The sequence below is a fragment of the Bufo gargarizans genome, chromosome 11, assembly GCF_014858855.1.
Source record: "Bufo gargarizans isolate SCDJY-AF-19 chromosome 11, ASM1485885v1, whole genome shotgun sequence".
NCBI lineage: Eukaryota > Metazoa > Chordata > Amphibia > Anura > Bufonidae > Bufo > Bufo gargarizans.
This window is the reverse complement of record NC_058090.1, coordinates 51,417,815-51,441,929: the sequence shown is the minus strand read 5'-3', so window position 1 is coordinate 51,441,929 and position 24,115 is coordinate 51,417,815. Positions and strand designations below refer to the sequence as shown.

The 24,115-nt window shown below is 49.6% G+C and overlaps 1 protein-coding gene across 4 annotated transcripts in view; it reads right to left on the bottom strand.

Annotated features, from left to right (window-relative positions):
* ACTN1 (actinin alpha 1) overlaps positions 1–19,892 on the bottom strand; it is a 125,238-nt gene extending 105,346 nt beyond the window's left edge. For 2 of the 4 annotated variants that reach the window (XM_044272058.1, XM_044272059.1), the window contains exon 1: positions 19,642–19,892. In XM_044272058.1, coding sequence (XP_044127993.1) covers positions 19,642–19,740 — 99 coding nt within the window. In that variant the 5' untranslated portion in view covers positions 19,741–19,892. The remainder of the gene's footprint in view (positions 1–19,641) is intronic. The other 2 variants (XM_044272056.1, XM_044272057.1) reach the window with 1 other exon arrangement.
* Positions 19,893–24,115: the final 4,223 nt, after the last annotated feature.

Sequence of the window (24,115 nt, the reverse complement as noted above, 5' to 3'; positions counted from 1 at the left end):
TAGTGTTGTGCCTACTTTGCACAACCACGTAAGGTGAGCCTTGCAAGTTATTCTCTACCTACATTTGTACTCACAGAATTACCCTATGGTGCGCACATCTGTTTTTTTACAGTTTTACCTAGCCTGCTATATCGTAGCCAGCAAAGTAGGGGGGCTACGAGCCGGTGAGGCATGGAAGCGGTCCTTCCGTGAATCCATGACCATATTAATGTCCCCCACACACAAAAGCCTGGCATGCGGAAATTGAGCTGCAAACAGGAGTGCAGTCTGTAGAATGGTTAGGTCAGCTGGAGGGGGACAGTAAACGCTCAGGATCACAAACGGAGCGCCATTCACATGCGCATAAGCAAACACATATCTACCCTCCGTGTCGCTCACAGTTGTGTGTAGCTCCCATCTAACAGAACGGTTGATTAATAAAGACACGCCCCTGGAGTGAGAGGAACCATATGAATGATAAGCACATTGAACCCACGGTTTCCGCAGCCTAGCGTCAGTATCAGGTGTCAAGTGGGTCTCCTGAAGACTAAGTATGTGAGGAGCATATCGACGGACATGTGTAAAAACAGACAACCTCTTACCCGCATCCCCAAGCCCTCGCACGTTCCAGGACATTAAGGTCAGGGCGGCCATAGCATCCGCACATCACATATCAACACGGATCCACCCTCCCGCTGCAAAGTCGAATAGTCTCCTCCCACCACTTCACCAATCGCACCTCCTCTACTAATTGTACTAAATGGTGTACCACTTAAAGGGAACCTGTCACCCAAAAATCGCCTATTAAGCTGTTTACAGTACCTTATAGTGCTGTATAGTCGTTTCCTGATGCACTTTTTGTTAGTTTTGCAGCATGTATGCTCAGTCAGAAATCGATGTTATATTCAGCTGCTGCCCCGTGCTTCAAGTCAGGCTTGAAGTCACGGGGGCAGCGGCCTCGGCGTCTTACATGGCCCTCTCCCCGCCCCCTGCCTCTGTGACTGACAGCCGAAATCCGATTCCGGGACCGCGCTCAACGGCCGCATGCGCAGTAAAGGGCGGCAGGAGCGCGGTCCCGGCTGCCGCGCGTACTACGCGCCGTCTTACTTTCGCCGCACTGCGCATGCGCCCGACATCCTGTATCAAACGCGCCCGCGCCCATGCGGCCGTTGAGCGCGGTCCCGGAATCGGATTTCGGCTGTCAGTCACAGAGGCAGGGGGCGGGGAGAGGGCCATGTAAGACGCCGAGGCCGCTGCCCCCGTGACTTCAAGCCTGACTTGAAGCACGGGGCAGCAGCTGAATATAACATCGATTTCTGACTGAGCATACATGCTGCAAAACTAACAAAAAGTGCATCAGGAAACAACTATACAGCACTATAAGGTACTGTAAACAGCTTAATAGGCGATTTTTGGGTGACAGGTTCCCTTTAATGCCCAAACTAAGTATACAAACATAAGGCAAAACAAGACATGCCAAGAACAAATAGTGCAGTAACATACATTTCGCCCAGAATGGGAACTTGTTGTCCCCGTGGCAGCAAAGTCAGGGACCCGCATAGTACAAGATGGTAGTAAAACCATGCAGGTATCTGACCAGCCCCCCTAATATTGTATAGCATAATGACACATGACAAGTGACAAAATCAGGCAAAAGCAAAACTCACTCCGGGATGGGTGTCACGAGCGCTGCAAAGTCCAGGACTAGAACATGTCCACAAACGTAAGTATCCACACACCACCCTCAGAGAGCAACAGGATCCGCTGATAAAGTCCCGGAACAGGGAAAAAGCGGGAAACAGAGAGTAGAGGTGTCAGAGCCATACTGCACCTCAAGATGGCGCCACTCTGCGCGATTTCCTTGCGACCCAATCATCCGCTTCTCTAGGGTCAGTAAAGAAAAACGATTTCTCCCCATCCACCACTCTCAGCCTGGCTGGGTACGCCATGGAGTAAGGTAAGTTCATGTCCCGAAGCCTTCTCTTGACAGAGACAAAGGTCGCACGCCTTTTCTGAAGCTCCGCGGAGAAATCTGGAAACAAGGACACTTTGGTGTTCTCATACATGATGGTCTGCTTCTTCCTCGCTTGCGTAAGGATAAGGTCGCGATCCTTCCAATTCAGCATACGTGCCAATAGCGGTCTAGGTGGAGCTCCAGGTGGCGGCGGGCGAGCCGGAACCCTGTGGGCCCTCTCTACTGCGTACGCCATGGAGAAGGCAGCCTCCGGGAAGGTAGATTTAAACCAGGCTTCTAGGAAAGTGGCAGGATCAGGCCCTTCCGAGCGCTCCGGCAGGCCCAAGATGCGCACATTATTTCTCCTGGCCCGGTTCTCCAGGTCATCACACTTTTGCCTCCACAAGGAGACCGAGTCTTCCAGGGCATGAATCTTGGCTGGCATGGGGCGGGTGAGATCCTCCAAGTCAGAGATCCTCTCCTCCGCTCCCTTCACACGCTCCCTGAGCTGCTGGACATCTTGTCTAAGAAGGCCCACATCCACACGCACCTCGTCAATCTTGGTGGTGAGGGAGGTCTGACAGGCCAGAATCGCTGTCAAAAGCTGTTCATGTGCCTCCTTCGGCGAGAGCTCTGGGGTATCATGCTCCTCATCAATCGCCTGCTGTGCCGCCTGGCCGCGAGTGTGTTGAGTGCGGGGCGTGCCGGACGTTGCGGCGCCATGCTGGGAGTCTTGGCGCGCATATTCTTTCAGGCGGTCAGCCGCCGCTTGAGCTTTGCTGGGACCCATAATGAAGTTTTGCAGGGTCTCTGTGGGGTCTCGTCGTGTCACCCAACAATTCTGTGAGTATGCAAACTGTGTCAATGCTCAGGATTAGTCAGGATGCTTAGCGGGAGCCGGAGCTCAGATCAGATGCGACCGCTCATGTCGGCAGTTAGCCACGCCCCCCATATTTAAGTTTTACACCGACGTGTGCATTTACCACGGACAGCACACGCACCCATTGATTTTAATCTGTTACTTCACAAATCAGTATTTTTATTTTTTTTACTGACCGTGGGTCAGTGAAAAAAAAATCACGGAGACATGCACTACTTTGGTCCCTGATGGAGCCCAAACACGCCCATTGAAGTCTACGGGTCCGTGAAAATCACAGACATAACACAGATGGCATCCGTGTTTCACTAATTTTCAGCTGCAGTGTTGTAGCATTACTGAGTAGATTATCCCTGTATTGTGACATCACTGTGTGCCAATACTGTGACATCACTGTGTGCGCTCTCAATACGGTGACATCACTGTACACATTACCCCTGTTCAATGACATTATTGTGTGCCTTAGCCCTGTGCATTAGAGAGACTAAGCATAAGTCTTCTGAACGTGGTCATGGTGGAACAGGACCCCATTCCAAGTTTTGCTATGGGGCCCCATGGTTGTTTGTTACGCCCCCTGTGGCACATATCTGGTCCCAGCTGCCAGAAATGATGGTGACTGTGGCCCCGTGCTGGATTCCAGATTCCTTAATGGCTCATAGACAAAAATTTATCTGTAAGGCCTCATGCACACAGCCGCTGTTTGGGTCCGCATCCGAGCCACCGTTTTGGCGGCTCAGATGCGGACCCATTCATTTCAATGGAGCCGCAAAAGATGCGGACAGCACTCCGTGTGCTGTCTGCATCCGTTGCTCCGTTCCGAGGCCCCGCAAAAAAAAATATAACATGTCCTATTCTTGTCCACGATTTGCGGACAAGAATAGGCATTTATATTGCCGGCACCCGTTCCGTAAATTGCGGAAGGCAACACACACCTGAGTTCACACCTGAGCGTTTTACAGCGCGTTCCTACGCGCTGTAAAACGCTCAACAAGGAGAAACCAATGCTTCCCTATCGGCATGGTTCTCACCTGGGCGTTTTACAGCGCGTACGATCGCGCTGTAAAACGCCCGACACCCCAAGAAGTAAATGAGCTTCTTTGGGGCGTCTTGTCGTGCGTTCCCGTACATAGACTTCCGGGAACGCGCGACAATGGGCGTTCGCTTGTCTCTGTATGCGCGATTGCAAACGCCGGTACAATCGCGCATACAGAGCGCTCCATCGCGAACGCTCAGGTCTGAACCCAGCGTAAACCAGAAAAAAAAAAAAAAAACAGCCCAGTAAATTTTGGAATGGAAGTAACAAGGTCTTCTGGCCTCTGTGCTGCTCACACCTCACACACAGGCGGTGGTTGGGAGGTATTTGCAGGGATTAAAGGCTCGGGGGACTGCTCCTGTGGTCACGAGCCAGACTGCAGCATATCTTTCCAGGAGTGTCGCCAAACAATAAAAGCTCTATAGAAATGTCCAACACCAAACAAGGACAGTGCTACCTCCAGGGCCACTCGCTAATTTCCACCCCCCTCCCCCCGCTGTGCAGAGTTAATATCCTGCTTCTGGTTTCCCTAGAACAGAGGTAACTTCATATTGGGAAGGGGCTGCACACGTCCTTGCAGAACCTCCTGGATCCCATCATGAAAGATGCGATGGGCCTGCACAATTCACTGCACGGCTCATGGCATCAATCATGAAGACCAGCCAGGAGACATACTTGGTCAGCACTAGGCATCTGAACACCTTCTTTAGGCTAATTTCACACGAGTGAGTTTTTTCGTCCGGAAGTGTTTCGTGTTGCAAACAGACAGCGACTGAACCCTGACCCATTCATGGGTATATGCAAAGGAGCATTGTTCATCACTGACCAGCTTTGCGTTCAGGAAAAATCACAGCATGTTCTAGATTGTCTGTTTTTCACGAAACCCTGGCCCCATAGAAATGAATGGAAGGCATCCAGATGCAAAGCATTTTTCATTGAAGGTTGCTAGGACGTATTGAATGTTATTTCCTCAGTTTTGCTTCATGTGCGTGAAAAATACATGCAATCCGGACAGAAAAAACTGAAACACTGAACAGTCCGGATCTGCAGACAAAACTGATTTTTTTCCCCAATTGCTATGCCATCGCTCGTCCCCATGCTGTACCGTGGTTTGCCAGCGCCAGATCGTAATTAGACAGCACGATCTGTCACCGTCAAATCAGGATCTATCAGCATGCTAAAGGATCTGGACTGCCCGACGAACGACATGTTTATCGGGCAATCGGCAGTACACTGCAAGATGATCGCTAAGGCTACTTTCACATTAGCGGCAGGGGAGTCCGGCAGGCTATTCCGACGGGTGAACAGCCTGTCGGATCCGTCCTGCTGCTAGTTCACGTGTGCCCCCGGACTGCCGCTCCGTCCCCATTGACTATAATGGGGGTGGCGTTCCAGCGCCAGCGCACGGCGAGAGGCAGCTGGACTAAAAGTACTGCATGTCGTACTTTTAGTCCGGCTGCCTCTCGCCGTGCGCTGCCGCCAGAACTCCGCCCCGTGGGGTTTCGTCCCGCAAAAAGATGGAACATGTCCTATCTTTTTGCGGAATAGCCGGATCGCGGACCCATTCAAGTGAATGGGTCAGCGATCCGCTGTGGCTGTCCCACGGACTGTGTTCGCGCATTGCGGCCCGCAGAACGACCACGGGGCGCACACATTCCTGTGCAGAGGGCCTAACAAGTGTTCATACAAACTCTCGTTAGTGATCATCAGGCAGAAAAGCTGCCCATCTAATATACCCTGTACTGTACCATGGTGCCTCCAGAATAATGTAAAACAAAGGCCAAAGTCTACATGCACACGACCGTGCCGTTTTTTGCGGTCCGCAAACCGCGGATGCACAAAAAACGGAAGCCGCCCGTGTGCCTTCCGCAATTTGCGTAATGGAACGGGCAGCCCCTTGTAGACATGCCTATTCTTGTCCGCAAAACTGAATTGAAGTAAATGCGTCCACACCCGAGCCGCAAAAACTGCGGCTCGGATGCGGACCCGAAAAACGGTCGTGTGCATGAGGCCTATCTAACATAATTAAACACTGTGCTATTTTCTACTATAGTTTGTCAACTCTTCACCATTTCAAGGTCTCTGTTTGTTGTCAGTGAATGGGATGCTATACATAGCCAATATTTCTCACACTAACGCTATGCAATTCAGACAACACTCCAGAATCTGCACAAAACTCACTCCTGTCCAGGCTGATAGATGTTTCTACACTGACGCATTTTAACAAATCATTCAGATGTCAGAGTATGACTGGGTCAGAATGGGTTAATAGCCTCTGAATAGTAAAACAAACAAAAAAATAATGACATTGACGAAAACAGGTAAAGTTTATAGCAGCCTGTATTCTGCAAACAGAAGGCTAACTGTAACTATACTGAGAGTCTGGGCAGGTACTATGTGAGGGAGCATGTCCATGAAGGCACTGCAACACAGATCCACCCTGTGGTCCTGCACATGCTGCTATGTCTGGGGCCACAGTATGATGTGTACGGTCCACAATATGGAATGCTTTGGAGCAGGGGGGGGGGGGGGGGGGGTTGTTTGTAGTATTAAAGCTCAGACCCATTCACATCAATGGAGCTGCGCAATACCAGGCACAACCCATGGAGATATGGGACCATCTTTGGAATAAAGCAGCCATGTTTTTCTAATCCTGGACCACCCCTTGCACAGGACCTGTAAGAATAAACCTCAGTGCAGAATGCTATGGGCAGCGAATTTCGGATCAGTATCATATTAGGTCATGCTCTGATTCACGTATGGTTAATTATATACTGATTTTTTCCACTGGTTCACCAGTCACAAACCATTGATATCCGGGAAGGGGAATCATAGGGGGAGATTTATCAAAGACCAGAATTTTACGCCAGTCTCCGAGATCTCTTCCGCTGTCGGAAGCTTCCACTAATTTACGACGAAGCGCAGGCCTTTGGCCGCCAGTGTGAAATCTACAGAAGGTCTGAGCTGCCTGAAAATTATGATAAATGTGGCAAAAATGCTGTCCTCATCCACTCGTTGCTACACTTTCTTTTCAGAAAGTGGTGAACAGTGCAGAAATGTCAAATTTTGTTGCAAATGGCGTTCAAAAAGTCGCAAATACGTGGTGTGCACATTTTTGAACGCCACATTTCTGGTGCAGGGAGATGATAAACTCCCCCCATGGTGTTTTATGGTTATTTATGGATATGCCACTGTGAGAACAGAGGCTAAGGGTTTCCTGTTGTCCCAAACGCCCATATGACCAGTAGGAGATGCGATAGTACTGTGAGAAATATACTGCGTAAAGAAAATATTTTATTATGTCAAGAATATTCGGCAGACTAGTACCAGATAGCCAGACGGGAACCTCTGGACTAAACAGGGGTCAACATACCATGCGAGGCGCTGAGAAGCTGTACGCGAGCCAACTCCTAAGTGATGACACGAAGGCTCCCTATTTTATCTACATATGTTTCCCAGTAATATGTGGCAGATGGAAGGAGGGGGGAGACAGGAGGGTATTATGGATGCAAAACGGAAATACTGCAGGGAAAAAAAAAAAGAAAGCAGCTGATGACTATTAGGTCATGGCAGGCTGGTGAGACTTTAAAGGGCGGGATGGATTTCACATAAGATCGTAAGAATTGAAAGTATGGGATTAATAAAAAAATAAAATCAAACCCGCAGGATGTCTCCGTTACATAGAAACTCTTAAAGGGGTTGTGCACCTCTGGATGTATGTGAGGAGAAGAATACTTACCTGCTTCTTTGCTCTGCAACCTTGGCTGCTCCACCGGGTTCTCTGGATGTAGGCTTCCCGTTTCCTGCTCCCCTTGCTTCATGACAAATGGTGACGTGATGTAAGGGGAGCAGGCGTCAAACGGGAAGTTTACATCCAGAGAGCCGGGGGCCTGCGCTGCACAAGCAGGTAAGTATGCTTATTTTCGCAGGTCTCCTCCAACAGGTGCACAACCCCTTTAAGGATACAACTGTATTGCATTAGGACGGTGCATTAGTCGATCACTAAAAAGTGGGTTTCATAAATGGTATCATATCCAGCAGCAGAAGTGCCATGACATTTCTTTACATTTGTCAGTTATCTATTTCTTTTTATGACTTTAAAGAGACTGTCAGCATTATCAACCCTAATAAACCAGGTATACTGCCTGGTAGAGTTGATCATGCCGATTAAAATGATACCTTTATTTGGTCTGCATGTTAAACAGCTGCAAAAATAGCTGTTTTTATTCCTATGCAATTTAGCATATTGGGGCACCAGAGGGCAGGGCCGAGTCCTTAGGGCACTGCTTTGGTAACACTCTGTATACTCCCCCTCCCCTTGATTGATAGGGTTAGACAGCAGCATGCTGAGGGCAGAGCTGTGTCCTAGCTGGTACGTATCATATACACTACTCACTATAGCCTTACCATGTTGAGAATAGGGGTTTTCTATACTTAGAAAGCAAATATACATATTACTGGTTTATTCACAGACACAATATATTATTATAAAGAAACTAGTACCGTAATAAGTATTCACTTTCTATGTAAAGAAAACCACTTTTCTCAATATGATCAAGCTGTAGCCTGGAGAGAAGTGGTCAGCCTTGCATGTGGATGTCCCTGGTCCAAATCCTAGCAGAGACTTCAGTCTGTCAGTTGACTTTTGCTGCCCTTTCTGAGAGAAGGATATGAAAGACTGACAGAAGCTAAGCAATGCGATATAAAGTTTTATGTATTCTGGAGAAGAATTTCTGAGCAAGCTGAGACACAACTTTTACTGTAGCCTGCTGCAGCAGCATTTCTGTAGGTGGTGCCACTGTCTCCCTCTAACAGCTCACTCCTCTTCCAGCCCTCTCCATAGACTTCTATAGGCAGCATGTAATCTGACCCCTCAAAGAGCTGATAGTCCATCTCATCTCTTTCAAAAAAGACTTTAGCAGTGACTTAAGGGCCTTTTACACAGGCAGAGAACTAGCCAGATAATCGCTAACAAGCATTCATAGAAACGCCCATTGGCAATTATCTGCCTCTGTAAAGGTGCCGCAGATTAACAGATGGGGTAATCGCATCATTCATGCGGCCACCTAAATCGTCATTTGCCGGCAGCAGATTGTGCCATCTAAATAGCATCTTCTCCCCAAACTGTGGAGGCGATTGCTGCATGTAACTGCAGAGGTCTCCTTCAATGACGAACAGGCGCTTGCTAGGAAAGGACGCTTCCTTCCTGACAATTGCCTGCTAAATAGTCCAATGTAAAGGGACCTTTAAAAATGAATGATCGACCCAGGAAGAAAGGAAGTAGCTGATATGTGGAGAAAAAGGCATTTTCCTTAAGATATATTACAGCATTTCCTATATTCACCTGTACTATTGATTTGTGCACAGTTTGCTGAAAGCGCAGTCCCTATTTGAATAGTGCAGATTATGGTAACAGATCTGCTTTAGTGCAATAGCTGGGGGCTCGAGTTTAAATATTGGAATTAGTACACTTGGCCTATACCAGCTTTTCATCAATTTCCTTCCAAACAATTCCTCTTCTTTTGAGACAAGCAGAAGAATAATAGGGGCAGGTGGGCTGTATGGTAAGTCTACACCGCTACCCTTATCTACAAAGCAAACACTGCAGAAACAAAGAGAGAACTCTGCAGCCCAAGCCACAGCGATTGGTGACCCTCTAGCTGGTGCGAGAGCAAATATATATCTTGCTATTTATTGCACAACTATCCAGCACGGATAAGCAAATCTTTTATGCCTTGATACTACTCACCACTCACTGACTCTCCATTACACATGCTGGTAATATCAGACCAAGGGTCCATTCAAACGTCCGTTGTTTCTTTCCTGATCTGTTCCGTTTTTTGCAGAACAGATCTGGACCAGATCATTTTCAACGGGTCCTGAAAAATCGGACATTGTGCTGTCCGATTTTTTTCAGGACCCATTGAAAATGAATGGGTCCAGATCTGTTCCGCAAAAAACGGAACAGATCAGGAAAGAAACAAAGGACGTGTGAATGGACCCTTAGGCCGAATGCACACGGCCGTGAACGGTCCGTGGTATCCCGACCTGGCACCCTGCTGACAGCAGGAGCGCACAGCGTCATTGGTTGCTATGCCGCTGCACTACAGTAATACACTCGTACGTGTGCATTTGGCCTAAAACAGAAATAATGCAGGTGTAATACCTTCTCACTTAGGGCTGTATTACACCTACAGATTATCTGACCAATTTCTGTCCAATCAGACCAACAGTTGGCGAGTATAATAAATGATCTGTGTGTGTAAACGGCCATCTGACCAATGATAGATCAGAAAATCTGATAATCTGCTGGTGTAATACAGCACTAAAGCGTCTTAAAGTCAGATGCAGAACTCACCCGTGTGTAAGAGCTTGTTCACACGACCGTTGCAGCATTGTGGCCCGCATACGGTCTGTGGGGCAATTACGCAAAATCTCTTCCCTTTGAAGTCAATGAGTCTGCACAGTGATGCAGCTTGCACACGGCCAGGATCCGTAGTTTGCGGATCCGCATTTTGCGGACTGGAAAACACTTAGAGTCATGTGAATAAGATTCACATGCAGCAGATTTTGTTGCTAAAATTACTGTGACTGAAAATGTTAGGCCCCTTTCACACTGCCGTTTCTGGGTCCGCCTGCGAGATCCGTTTTCACAAGTGGCCCAAAACGGATCAGTTCAGCCCCAATGCATTCTGAATGGATAAGGATCCGTTCAGAATGCATCAGTTTGGCTGCGTTCAGCCTCCATTCCGCTCTGGAGGCGGACACCAAAGCGCTGCTTGCAGCGTTTTGGTGTTAGTCTGACAAAACTGAGCCAAACGGATCTGTCCTGACTTACAATGTAAGTCAATGGGGATGGATCCGTTTTTACTGACACAATATGGTGCAATTGAAAACGGATCCGCTATTGTCCCGAATTCATAAGATCATACGAGTGTGGGACAGTAGTGTAATCTATGATGCTATGCGCTCCCATGTTCACCATCAATGCCGCTCCGGGACATATGGCCTGCTCACGGACCGTATATCTTGGAGGGCATACGGTCGTGTGCAAGAGGCCTAACGCTGAAGCCAGGGGCCTAACGCTGAAGCCAGGGGCCTAACGCTGAAGCCAGGGGCCTAACGCTGAAGCCAGGGGCCTAACGCTGAAGCCAGGGGCCTAACGCTGAAGCAAAAAAAAAAAAAAATGATCATGAAGAAAAACATGGAGGTGAAAAAGAGTTGGGAGAAGTGGTTAAACAGTTGGAACTACAGCCGCTAGCTGCCCATATAGATTAGATTGTTAGTGGATAAAGACCTACTATAGGTCAAAAGGCATCTACGAAATTGTATCATTTCTACTTAAAAGGGATGTCAACCCCTTCGGAGAATGAAGCAGCCACAGTTGATTGCTGCAGGAAGTTGTGGCTAGCCACGTAGTTCCCTATAGCGTCCACTGAAATGAATGGCTGTCTGTAGAGACAGAGCAGTTCTGTCCTAGTTGCTGTACTCTGGCTCATGGAGGGCATCATAAGTGGGAGATCCCGCTCTATGATGTGCATATGTCCCAACAGAGGGTCTGTCCCACCATAAAGCCTTATCCCATATCCACGGTATCTGATCGGTGGGGGTCCGACCACTTACAAGAACAAAGTGCTGAAGGCAATGAGTCGACGGAGCGGCAGCTACATTCAGCTGTATGGAACTGCCATATAGAAGCGCAGTACAGTGGTCGACTGTCGCTGGCAGCAAGCATCCACTCATTCGAGACACTCTGACACCTCACTGAAGGTCCCAGCCGTCGGACCCCACAGATCAGATACTTATCCTCTATCCTGTGGATAGGGCATTCGCTCTTATGGTAGGAGAACTCTTTTAAAACACAAAAATTGTTTTCCAAAGGATCCTCTAAAGGAATAAAAAAATAAAAATAAAACACACAAAAAAAATGCCATATAAAAGGGAAGTATGTGTACACACGTTTGATGTGAAGAACACTAAATACTGAAAAACGTGAGTCAAGCATACAAATGAAACATAAAAGGGTCTACTTTGACATCTGGCCTACAGGAAGGTAAACGCAACCATTTGCACAACACCCATAAGCTACACTGGAGAACGCGGTGCACACGCGCAGGCAGCCCTGCAATGTACAGTATATACCTGCAACCAGCGGCTTTGGATTACTGAACGAGATGTAAAGAAACCCCTGTTCTCCCAACGGATGAGACCTCACCATTCAGACATTTATATCATCCTATGGATACACCATACTCATTATTGATGGAACTTCCCCTTTAATATGAGGTAAGTGACCAAACAGAGTTCTGGTCTGCAGTTACCACATGTCTACAGACAACTTAAAGCGTTCGTGCAGCAGAGTAAGCCGGAAAAACATGGACTACATAAATATATGAAATATCGCAGCACTAGATGTCCTCCAATTTCTTGATCCACCTGAAGGAGGTCATAGGAACTGATCAGATCTTTGCTAGATTTTTTGTTTTAGTGCAAAAAAGAAAAAGAACGTAGTGCTCTTATTGGCCGTTTCTGACAGCTGCCCCGCAGCTTGCCGGTCTTCATATGCAGCCTGTGATCTCTCTGACCGGTTCCGAGTCCCTCCATAATGTTCACCTTGTACAAGTCTGCAGTATAACAACATTTCTACCCATCATCAATAGCTAACCAGTGTGACATCACCCGAGAACATGACGAGTGCTTAATAATAGATAAAGTCCCTGGTCTCAGTGTCAGCTCTGCCCGCAGACCAGCTGCTGTGTAGGACGGACCAAGGCCAGACACCTGCGGTCTACAGGTATACACTACAGCAGGCTGCGGCTGGATACATGCAGTCTAGAGGTATACACTACAGCGGGCTGCGGCTGGATACATGCAGTCTAGAGGTATACACTACAGCGGGCTGCGGCTGGATACATGCAGTCTAGAGGTATACACTACAGCGGGCTGCGGCTGGATACATGCAGTCTAGAGGTATACACTACAGCGGGCTGCGGCTGGATACATGCAGTCTAGAGGTATACACTACAGCGGGCTGCGGCTGGATACATGCAGTCTAGAGGTATACACTACAGCGGGCTGCGGCTGGATACATGCAGTCTAGAGGTATACACTACAGCGGGCTGCGGCTGGATACATGCAGTCTAGAGGTATACACTACAGCGGGCTGCGGCTGGATACATGCAGTCTAGAGGTATACACTACAGCGGGCTGCGGCTGGATACATGCAGTCTAGAGGTATACACTACAGCGGGCTGCGGCTGGATACATGCAGTCTAGAGGTATACACTACAGCGGGCTGCGGCTGGATACATGCAGTCTAGAGGTATACACTACAGCGGGCTGCGGCTGGATACATGCAGTCTAGAGGTATACACTACAGCGGGCTGCGGCTGGATACATGCAGTCTAGAGGTATACACTACAGCGGGCTGCGGCTGGATACATGCAGTCTAGAGGTATACACTACAGCGGGCTGCGGCTGGATACATGCAGTCTAGAGGTATACACTACAGCGGGCTGCGGCTGGATACATGCAGTCTAGAGGTATACACTACAGCGGGCTGCGGCTGGATACATGCAGTCTAGAGGTATACACTACAGCGGGCTGCGGCTGGATACATGCAGTCTAGAGGTATACACTACAGCGGGCTGCGGCTGGATACATGCAGTCTAGAGGTATACACTACAGCGGGCTGCGGCTGGATACATGCAGTCTAGAGGTATACACTACAGCGGGCTGCGGCTGGATACATGCAGTCTAGAGGTATACACTACAGCGGGCTGCGGCTGGATACATGCAGTCTAGAGGTATACACTACAGCGGGCTGCGGCTGGATACATGCAGTCTAGAGGTATACACTACAGCGGGCTGCGGCTGGATACATGCAGTCTAGAGGTATACACTACAGCGGGCTGCGGCTGGATACATGCAGTCTAGAGGTATACACTACAGCGGGCTGCGGCTGGATACATGCAGTCTAGAGGTATACACTACAGCGGGCTGCGGCTGGATACATGCAGTCTAGAGGTATACACTACAGCGGGCTGCGGCTGGATACATGCAGTCTAGAGGTATACACTACAGCGGGCTGCGGCTGGATACATGCAGTCTAGAGGTATACACTACAGCGGGCTGCGGCTGGATACATGCAGTCTAGAGGTATACACTACAGCGGGCTGCGGCTGGATACATGCAGTCTAGAGGTATACACTACAGCGGGCTGCGGCTGGATACATGCAGTCTAGAGGTATACACTACAGCGGGCTGCGGCTGGATACATGCAGTCTAGAGGTATACACTACAGCGGGCTGCGGCTGGATACATGCAGTCTAGAGGTATACACTACAGCGGGCTGCGGCTGGATACATGCAGTCTAGAGGTATACACTACAGCGGGCTGCGGCTGGATACATGCAGTCTAGAGGTATACACTACAGCGGGCTGCGGCTGGATACATGCAGTCTAGAGGTATACACTACAGCGGGCTGCGGCTGGATACATGCAGTCTAGAGGTATACACTACAGCGGGCTGCGGCTGGATACATGCAGTCTAGAGGTATACACTACAGCGGGCTGCGGCTGGATACATGCAGTCTAGAGGTATACACTACAGCGGGCTGCGGCTGGATACATGCAGTCTAGAGGTATACACTACAGCGGGCTGCGGCTGGATACATGCAGTCTAGAGGTATACACTACAGCGGGCTGCGGCTGGATACATGCAGTCTAGAGGTATACACTACAGCGGGCTGCGGCTGGATACATGCAGTCTAGAGGTATACACTACAGCGGGCTGCGGCTGGATACATGCAGTCTAGAGGTATACACTACAGCGGGCTGCGGCTGGATACATGCAGTCTAGAGGTATACACTACAGCGGGCTGCGGCTGGATACATGCAGTCTAGAGGTATACACTACAGCGGGCTGCGGCTGGATACATGCAGTCTAGAGGTATACACTACAGCGGGCTGCGGCTGGATACATGCAGTCTAGAGGTATACACTACAGCGGGCTGCGGCTGGATACATGCAGTCTAGAGGTATACACTACAGCGGGCTGCGGCTGGATACATGCAGTCTAGAGGTATACACTACAGCGGGCTGCGGCTGGATACATGCAGTCTAGAGGTATACACTACAGCGGGCTGCGGCTGGATACATGCAGTCTAGAGGTATACACTACAGCGGGCTGCGGCTGGATACATGCAGTCTAGAGGTATACACTACAGCGGGCTGCGGCTGGATACATGCAGTCTAGAGGTATACACTACAGCGGGCTGCGGCTGGATACATGCAGTCTAGAGGTATACACTACAGCGGGCTGCGGCTGGATACATGCAGTCTAGAGGTATACACTACAGCGGGCTGCGGCTGGATACATGCAGTCTAGAGGTATACACTACAGCGGGCTGCGGCTGGATACATGCAGTCTAGAGGTATACACTACAGCGGGCTGCGGCTGGATACATGCAGTCTAGAGGTATACACTACAGCGGGCTGCGGCTGGATACATGCAGTCTAGAGGTATAGACTACAGCGGGCTGCGGCTGGATACATGCAGTCTAGAGGTATAGACTACAGCGGGCTGCGGCTGGATACATGCAGTCTAGAGGTATAGACTACAGCGGGCTGCGGCTGGATACATGCAGTCTAGAGGTATAGACTACAGCGGGCTGCGGCTGGATACATGCAGTCTAGAGGTATAGACTACAGCGGGCTGCGGCTGGATACATGCAGTCTAGAGGTATAGACTACAGCGGGCTGCGGCTGGATACATGCAGTCTAGAGGTATAGACTACAGCGGGCTGCGGCTGGATACATGCAGTCTAGAGGTATAGACTACAGCGGGCTGCGGCTGGATACATGCAGTCTAGAGGTATAGACTACAGCGGGCTGCGGCTGGATACATGCAGTCTAGAGGTATAGACTACAGCGGGCTGCGGCTGGATACATGCAGTCTAGAGGTATAGACTACAGCGGGCTGCGGCTGGATACATGCAGTCTAGAGGTATAGACTACAGCGGGCTGCGGCTGGATACATGCAGTCTAGAGGTATAGACTACAGCGGGCTGCGGCTGGATACATGCAGTCTAGAGGTATAGACTACAGCGGGCTGCGGCTGGATACATGCAGTCTAGAGGTATAGACTACAGCGGGCTGCGGCTGGATACATGCAGTCTAGAGGTATAGACTACAGCGGGCTGCGGCTGGATACATGCAGTCTAGAGGTATAGACTACAGCGGGCTGCGGCTGGATACATGCAGTCTAGAGGTATAGACTACAGCGGGCTGCGGCTGGATACATGCAGTCTAGAGGTATAGACTACAGCGGGCTGCGGCTGGATACATGCAGTCTAGAGGTATAGACTACAGCGGGCTGCGGCTGGATACATGCAGTCTAGAGGTATAGACTACAGCGGGCTGCGGCTGGATACATGCAGTCTAGAGGTATAGACTACAGCGGGCTGCGGCTGGATACATGCAGTCTAGAGGTATAGACTACAGCGGGCTGCGGCTGGATACATGCAGTCTAGAGGTATAGACTACAGCGGGCTGCGGCTGGATACATGCAGTCTAGAGGTATAGACTACAGCGGGCTGCGGCTGGATACATGCAGTCTAGAGGTATAGACTACAGCGGGCTGCGGCTGGATACATGCAGTCTAGAGGTATAGACTACAGCGGGCTGCGGCTGGATACATGCAGTCTAGAGGTATAGACTACAGCGGGCTGCGGCTGGATACATGCAGTCTAGAGGTATAGACTACAGCGGGCTGCGGCTGGATACATGCAGTCTAGAGGTATAGACTACAGCGGGCTGCGGCTGGATACATGCAGTCTAGAGGTATAGACTACAGCGGGCTGCGGCTGGATACATGCAGTCTAGAGGTATAGACTACAGCGGGCTGCGGCTGGATACATGCAGTCTAGAGGTATAGACTACAGCGGGCTGCGGCTGGATACATGCAGTCTAGAGGTATAGACTACAGCGGGCTGCGGCTGGATACATGCAGTCTAGAGGTATAGACTACAGCGGGCTGCGGCTGGATACATGCAGTCTAGAGGTATAGACTACAGCGGGCTGCGGCTGGATACATGCAGTCTAGAGGTATAGACTACAGCGGGCTGCGGCTGGATACATGCAGTCTAGAGGTATAGACTACAGCGGGCTGCGGCTGGATACATGCAGTCTAGAGGTATAGACTACAGCGGGCTGCGGCTGGATACATGCAGTCTAGAGGTATAGACTACAGCGGGCTGCGGCTGGATACATGCAGTCTAGAGGTATAGACTACAGCGGGCTGCGGCTGGATACATGCAGTCTAGAGGTATAGACTACAGCGGGCTGCGGCTGGATACATGCAGTCTAGAGGTATAGACTACAGCGGGCTGCGGCTGGATACATGCAGTCTAGAGGTATAGACTACAGCGGGCTGCGGCTGGATACATGCAGTCTAGAGGTATAGACTACAGCGGGCTGCGGCTGGATACATGCAGTCTAGAGGTATAGACTACAGCGGGCTGCGGCTGGATACATGCAGTCTAGAGGTATAGACTACAGCGGGCTGCGGCTGGATACATGCAGTCTAGAGGTATAGACTACAGCGGGCTGCGGCTGGATACATGCAGTCTAGAGGTATAGACTACAGCGGGCTGCGGCTGGATACATGCAGTCTAGAGGTATAGACTACAGCGGGCTGCGGCTGGATACATGCAGTCTAGAGGTATACACTACAGCGGGCTGCGGCTGGATACATGCAGTCTAGAGGTATACACTACAGCGGGCTGCGGCTGGATACATGCAGTCTAGAGGTATATACTACAGCGGGCTGCGCCTGGGCTACTATATTCTCCTTATAACTGCAATCATTTCCTAGTACTATAGTGTCATCTTATTGGCATCCGTCTTGTATCCGCCCCACGAATGGAAGCGCCCATGAGAATGGACTGCTGACGGATACGCCATTGTATCAGTTTGATCTAACCAATCGGATACATTGTAGCAAGGCTGACAATAGATACGGCGAGTGTCTGCAGAACACAGCTTATGGGAATTATCACTCATCGACCACCCTACTGTCAAATTTGTCACACGTGCTAAAAACAATAAAAGAAGACTTTAAAGCTAGGTTCACAGTTTTTTATGGCATTTTACATATAAATCTTTAGGTGCATTTGTTTGTGAAAAGGAAAAAAATAAATAAAATCAACTCCAGATGTTAGGTGAAAAGTCTGTCAATCACAGCACGCACATGCTAGTAGTGGTTTTCTTTTAATTGTGGTGCATTTTTATGCGTCGCACCCTTCACTATAGGGGGGACGCTTTTCACATGTGCAAAGAAAAAATAAAAACAGAAAAAAGGGATTGTGACGAGGAAAGAAAGCGCACAGTGTCTCCTCGAAGGATCTGAGCTGCCATAGGTGGGAGGATTTTTGCTGTTGCATCTTGACCGGACCAGATGATCCCAAAAAGTTTACCGCCATAGACAGGGAGATGACAGGGCTAGGTGTGCAGGAGGAAGCACTGCTGACATCAGCCCGGGTTCCGGTGTGATAGAGGGAACACCCTGCCACCTACCTGTACTACAGCGCACCGGTGTGATAGAGGGAACACCCTGCCATCTACCTGTACTACAGCACACCGGTGTGATAGAGGGAACACCCTGCCACCTACCTGTACTACAGCACACCGGTGTGATAGAGGGAACACCCTGCCATCTACCTGTACTACAGCACACCGGTGTGATAGAGGGAACACCCTGCCATCTACCTGTACTACAGCACACCGGTGTGATAGAGGGAACACCCTGCCACCTACCTGTACTACAGCACACCGGTGTGATAGAGGGAACACCCTGCCACCTACCTGTACTACAGCACACCGGTGTGATAGAGGGAACACCCTGCCACCTACCTGTACTACAGCACACCGGTGTGATAGAGGGAACACCCTGCCACCTACCTGTACTACAGCACACCGGTGTGATAGAGGGAACACCCTGCCACCTACCTGTACTACAGCACACCGGTGTGATAGAGGCAACACCCTGCCACCTACCTGTACTACAGCACACCGGTGTGATAGAGGGAACACCCTGCCACCTACCTGTACTACAGCACACCGGTGTGATAGAGGGAACACCCTGCCACCTACCTGTACTACAGCACACCGGTGTGATAGAGGGAACACCCTGCCACCTACCTGTACTACAGCACACCGGTGTGATAGAGGGAACACCCTGCCACCTACCTGTACTACAGCGCACCGGTGTGATAGAGGGAACACCCTGCCACCTACCTGTACTACAGCGCACCGGTGTGATAGAGGGAACACCCTGCCACCTACCTGTACTACAGCACACCGGTGTGATAGAGGGAACACCCTGCCACCTACCTGTACTACAGCACACCGGTGTGATAGAGGGAACACCCTGCCACCTACCTGTACTACAGCACACCGGTGTGATAGAGGGAACACCCTGCCACCTACCTGTACTACAGCACACCGCTAGATTAGGACTGGATTACTGGAACTGTTTAGCTGCCCTATAAACTGGGAAAGCCTTAACCCCTTCCTAGTCTTGTAACATCCATGCAATAGAATAGTCCCTGGACTGCAGGCCTGACCACTGGTTGGCATGTTATAATGCAATATGGGACTGGCAGCCCTGGCACTGGTGAAAACTTCTAACAGACTGGAGAGAATCCCTCCTGAGTAACCTGCAGGCAGTAATAAGCTATCAGGACATGATGGGGGTAGTAGTAGAAGGAGGCCAAGTGAGTGGCATGGCAAGGCTCACCTTCCTCTGCTGCTTCTCCCAGGCTGGATCTAATAGGAGGTCCCTGTCCCAGTCGTCCTCCGGCTGCATATAGTCATTGTTTTGGTCATAATGATCCATCCCTGGCGGCTGTCACTACTGAGCGATGCTTGGACTTGTAGTGCTCCCGGGTCCCCCTGTACAGCAGCAGATCCGAGCGTGCAGCCAGCGCTACAATGTAACCGAGAGCAGAGTGCCTGCCCGGGAGAGGGGAGGGGGCACGGCCAGCCCCCCGCCTCCACCACGCGGATTGGTCTCTACCCCTGCCCGAGGCTGAGAGTGCTGCTACTGGAGGCAGGGCCCATCAATCAGGGCGGGGGAGCGCAGGAGGCAGATGTAGCAGAGGCCAGGCGGTTGTGTGCAGCAGAGAGACAGGCACAGTCGCCAGTAAAGGCTTCACATTGTTTTTTATTTCCAGTTTCTTTCCCTGGATTGTCACCATTTGCCTCCACCCATCAGTGCTGCTCCCAGTCCAAATTCCCATAGGGGTGTAGGAAATTGAGATTGCCTGCACCAGTATCCTGGGAATTTTTTGCACCTTAAATACATGCAGATTTCGCTGCAGGTTGCAGTGAGTAAAATCCATGGCGCTTTCAGACAACAAATATGGGCATTTGAAGATCTGCAATGTTTCTGGGCTCGTAAGGGCCTGTTCACACGGCGGGTTTTAATGCGGAATTTTAGTGCAGACGTGGTGTCCTCTCTGTCTGCCATTCAGTTCAATGAGAGGCATCGGTGAGGATTGCAGAGCGGCGGCTTAAAGCCACGGCCGGCGCCAATAATGGACTTGTCCCTTCTCAGTTTTTGCTGTCCGCAATCAGACCCACCATGTGAAAGGGCCCTTGTGGTACAACCACACAACGCGGCCACGCTGCAGCCGATTATCGTGCAGCCAGTGCAGTTTGTAGGTAAAATTTCTCTCAGGGCGAGTGTCAAAAAAACTCCCCCCCCCATCAAAACTGCTCGATGAAATCATATCAGAAGAGTACTTGCAACCGTCTCACCATATTATTATTTTTTTTATGCCTAACACAAGATTTATTGAGAGCAAGAGAAAATCATCAATTACTGCTAAAAGTCGCAGGAAGAGTGGTAGAGGAGAACTGCAGTATAAAGGAAGGCCGCAATGTACCCAGATAGCCCTCAGTTATATTATATAACTGAGTGGTATCAGTTATACAGGGGGAATATAACTGAGGAGGGCTATCAGGGGACATTATACAGGGGGAATATAAGTTATATTACCCCTGTATAATAATGTACCCTAATACCCCTTAGTTATATTACCCCTCAGGACTAGGCCTATCAGACATTATCCAGTTATAATGACACCCACAGCAGCCTCCATTCTAAATAATGTCCATAGTGATCCTTATTAAAAATAATGTCCCCCACAGTGGCCCCCATTTTCATGTCCCACTGTCCCCACATTGGGCCCCCATTTTCATGTCTCCCATAGTGGCCCCCATTTTCATGTCTCCCACAGTGGTCCCCATTTTCATGTCCCCCACAGTGGCCTCCATTTTCATGTCCCCCACAGTGTCCCCCATTTTTATGTCCCCTGCATCGGCCCCCGCCCCCCATTGTAATTAATGCCCCCCCCCCCCACAGTGTCTCCCCATTGTAAAAAAAAAACACATTGCACGGACGCACCCACTGTCCAGGTCTGTCCCACAGACTCAGGCTCTCACAGCAGGCTTCTTTCTCAGCACTGCTCCAGGCGGCCGGTAACAGGCAGTGCAGGCGGCGGCGCTCACTCACTGTACATCACGCGCTTGCGCCGCCTAGTCGGAGGAGCAGGCGCGTGACGTCAGTGAGCGCCGCCCGCACGTACCGGAGCTGAGTGACTGGTGAGGTACGGACACGGTAATTAAGAGAGCAGGTCACAGGGCAGGAGAGATCCGGGGGAGGGAGCCAGGGCGCAGGAGAGTCACAGAGGACGCTCTACGCGGTGGCCACCCAGCCCAAGAAACGGCCCTGCGTGCAGCCATACGAGCCGATGAATGAATTCGGACCGCATGGCCGTGCAGCACCATCAAACCTGCAAGACCGTTACTACAGTAGCGGGAAATGAAAAAAAGAACACCTGGTTGTCCGGTTTCCGATATTGATGACCTGTCCGGTAGTTTGAAGAGACTGCGGTGCTTGTATGAGCGTTGCCTTCTCTTACTTAACTGTAATTACAGCTCCTCCATCCCATTAACTTTAAAGGGAGTCTGTCATCACAGTTTCACCTTTTTAACCCTTCCCATAGCTTTCTAGCAGCATTACAGTTGATGAAAACGTTACCTTTATAAGCAATCGTGGACTTATATAACTGGCAAAAATCATCTTAGTAGTATATGCAAATGAGGGCCCTACTAAGTGCAATGTCGATGATGAGCAGGTAAACTCCTGTGATATGTCATTCCAAGCTTGGAATCAAGGTGGTTGTTGGCTCCTGTGCATGGGACATCGGCCCCATCCAGTCCCAGAAATTCTTCATGGGGAGAGATCTGGTGATGGAGCTGGTCAGGGGAGCTGCTGCAAAGCTCCAGCAGTGTGTGTTGGAACAACATGTCTCCAGAGTCAGAAAAGGCAGTAAGTAGGACTAGTTCCACAATGTCCTGGACATACCGAAAGCTGGTCAATGTTCCCTCCATGAATACCAGATGTGAACAGGCATGGTAGTTAATGGTGCTCCACACCATGACATTTGAAGTTGGTTCCATGTGTCTCCGCACTATGCATGATGACAGCAATCTGGTGCAGCAATCAATAGTATCAAGGCAGAACCTGCTTTCATCAATGGACACTATTGTTTGCCAAACATTCCTCCACTGGGCTCTCTTGTGGCACCAGTGCACAGCTTCTAGGTGATTGTAAGAGGTCAGTGGTAAATGAGGCAGTGGAATTTGTGAATGCAGTCCGGCTTCAAGTAGACAGTTTCTTATGGTCCAGACGGTCACTGCAGGGGCTACTGCAGAACCAATTGTGATGCCATGGCTGTCCCTTGAGATACGGTGATCTTGGTGTGAAGCTGTGTCTTGCCTTTCCAGAAAAATCTCTACTCACCATTGTTAACATCACTGATGCACTAAAGAAACTTCTCTTCCAACTCTTTGGTTAAGTCGGAACATCACAGTTTGATGCTGGCTGATAAATATATCAGCTTTTTGCTAGGACTAGAGGAGTGCTGCAGTTATCGTCTTCACCAGCTGTTTGGGTTCACGCACACAATTGATTATTTTTCCGTGTCCATTCCGTTCTTTTTGCGGCCCGTATGCAGAACCATTCACTTCCATGGGGCCGCAAGAAAAACGGAAATGACTCTGTGTGACTGTTCCGCCAAAAAAATAGAACATGTCTGCATTACGGACAAGGATTGGACTATTCTATTAGAGGCCAGGCCTTCCATTCTGCACGACCGCAAAACACTTATTTGTGAGATTTGGCGGATGGACCATCCAACTTCTCGAAGTCCCACCTTTCGTCCCTTTTCGAATGCTGTTCTAAAAGAGAAGAAGATAAACCGTTTTCTGTAAGTTCATGTTACACATCAGCACATACAGATACAACATTTAAAAAATATATATATAGTTCATTGCAATACAGGCAAAAAGGAACAGTCCACAGTTCCCAAATGATAAATGCTATAAGAATACGCCTGTTACCCCATATTTGCTTCCTCACACTTGACCAACCGATCAGCCGATTATGCCCTTGTCTCTCTTGTGGACCCGCAATTTCTAACTGATGAAAGTCTTTCAGTCTTTTACAGCATTTATTTTCCAAGCTGTAGATGTACCAGCTGAACACGGCCCAGAAGCGTGCACTGTATGCCGAAATGCTAATAGCAAGCTAGTATAGGGCCGATAACAAAACTGGGTATATAGTAAATGACAATAAATGGAGGATCTTGTCCAACAGAGAAGATCTTGAGCATCACAGATAGGTAGCACTGGTGCAGCAGAGCAGGAGAAGGGTGAAGAACAACTTGAGAATCAGTGTAGCAGAACGGGCGACCCAATGATCACCGGATACATAATCGTAAAATAATGATTAGTGACTAGCCATCATCCTCCAGTCATCACAAATACTTTACATGTGAAATAGCTGCATAGTAAACAGATATGCCCTGTGGCAAGGAAACCTGTGCCTGACTGACATCTTAATGCTTCCTGGCATTAAGCCAAAATCCACAGAACACTATAAGAGAAGATCTTATATTTCACTTTGCTTTATGATGCATAATCTGGATTTTCTTGCAACATAACAATGGCCTTATACTAGAGATGCTAGATTAGCTGTGACAACCAGTGTCTGCACGTCACTGGGGCACGTCTAGTGTTGAAAGGCCTAGGGTGTCCATCCACTTGCCCAAAACCTTGTCAGACCTCTGTACTCAGCCCCTGTGCAAATGGCTTCATTTTCAGCTTAGTGACAGTCCATGACCGTGCATGTCAAATAAATAGTC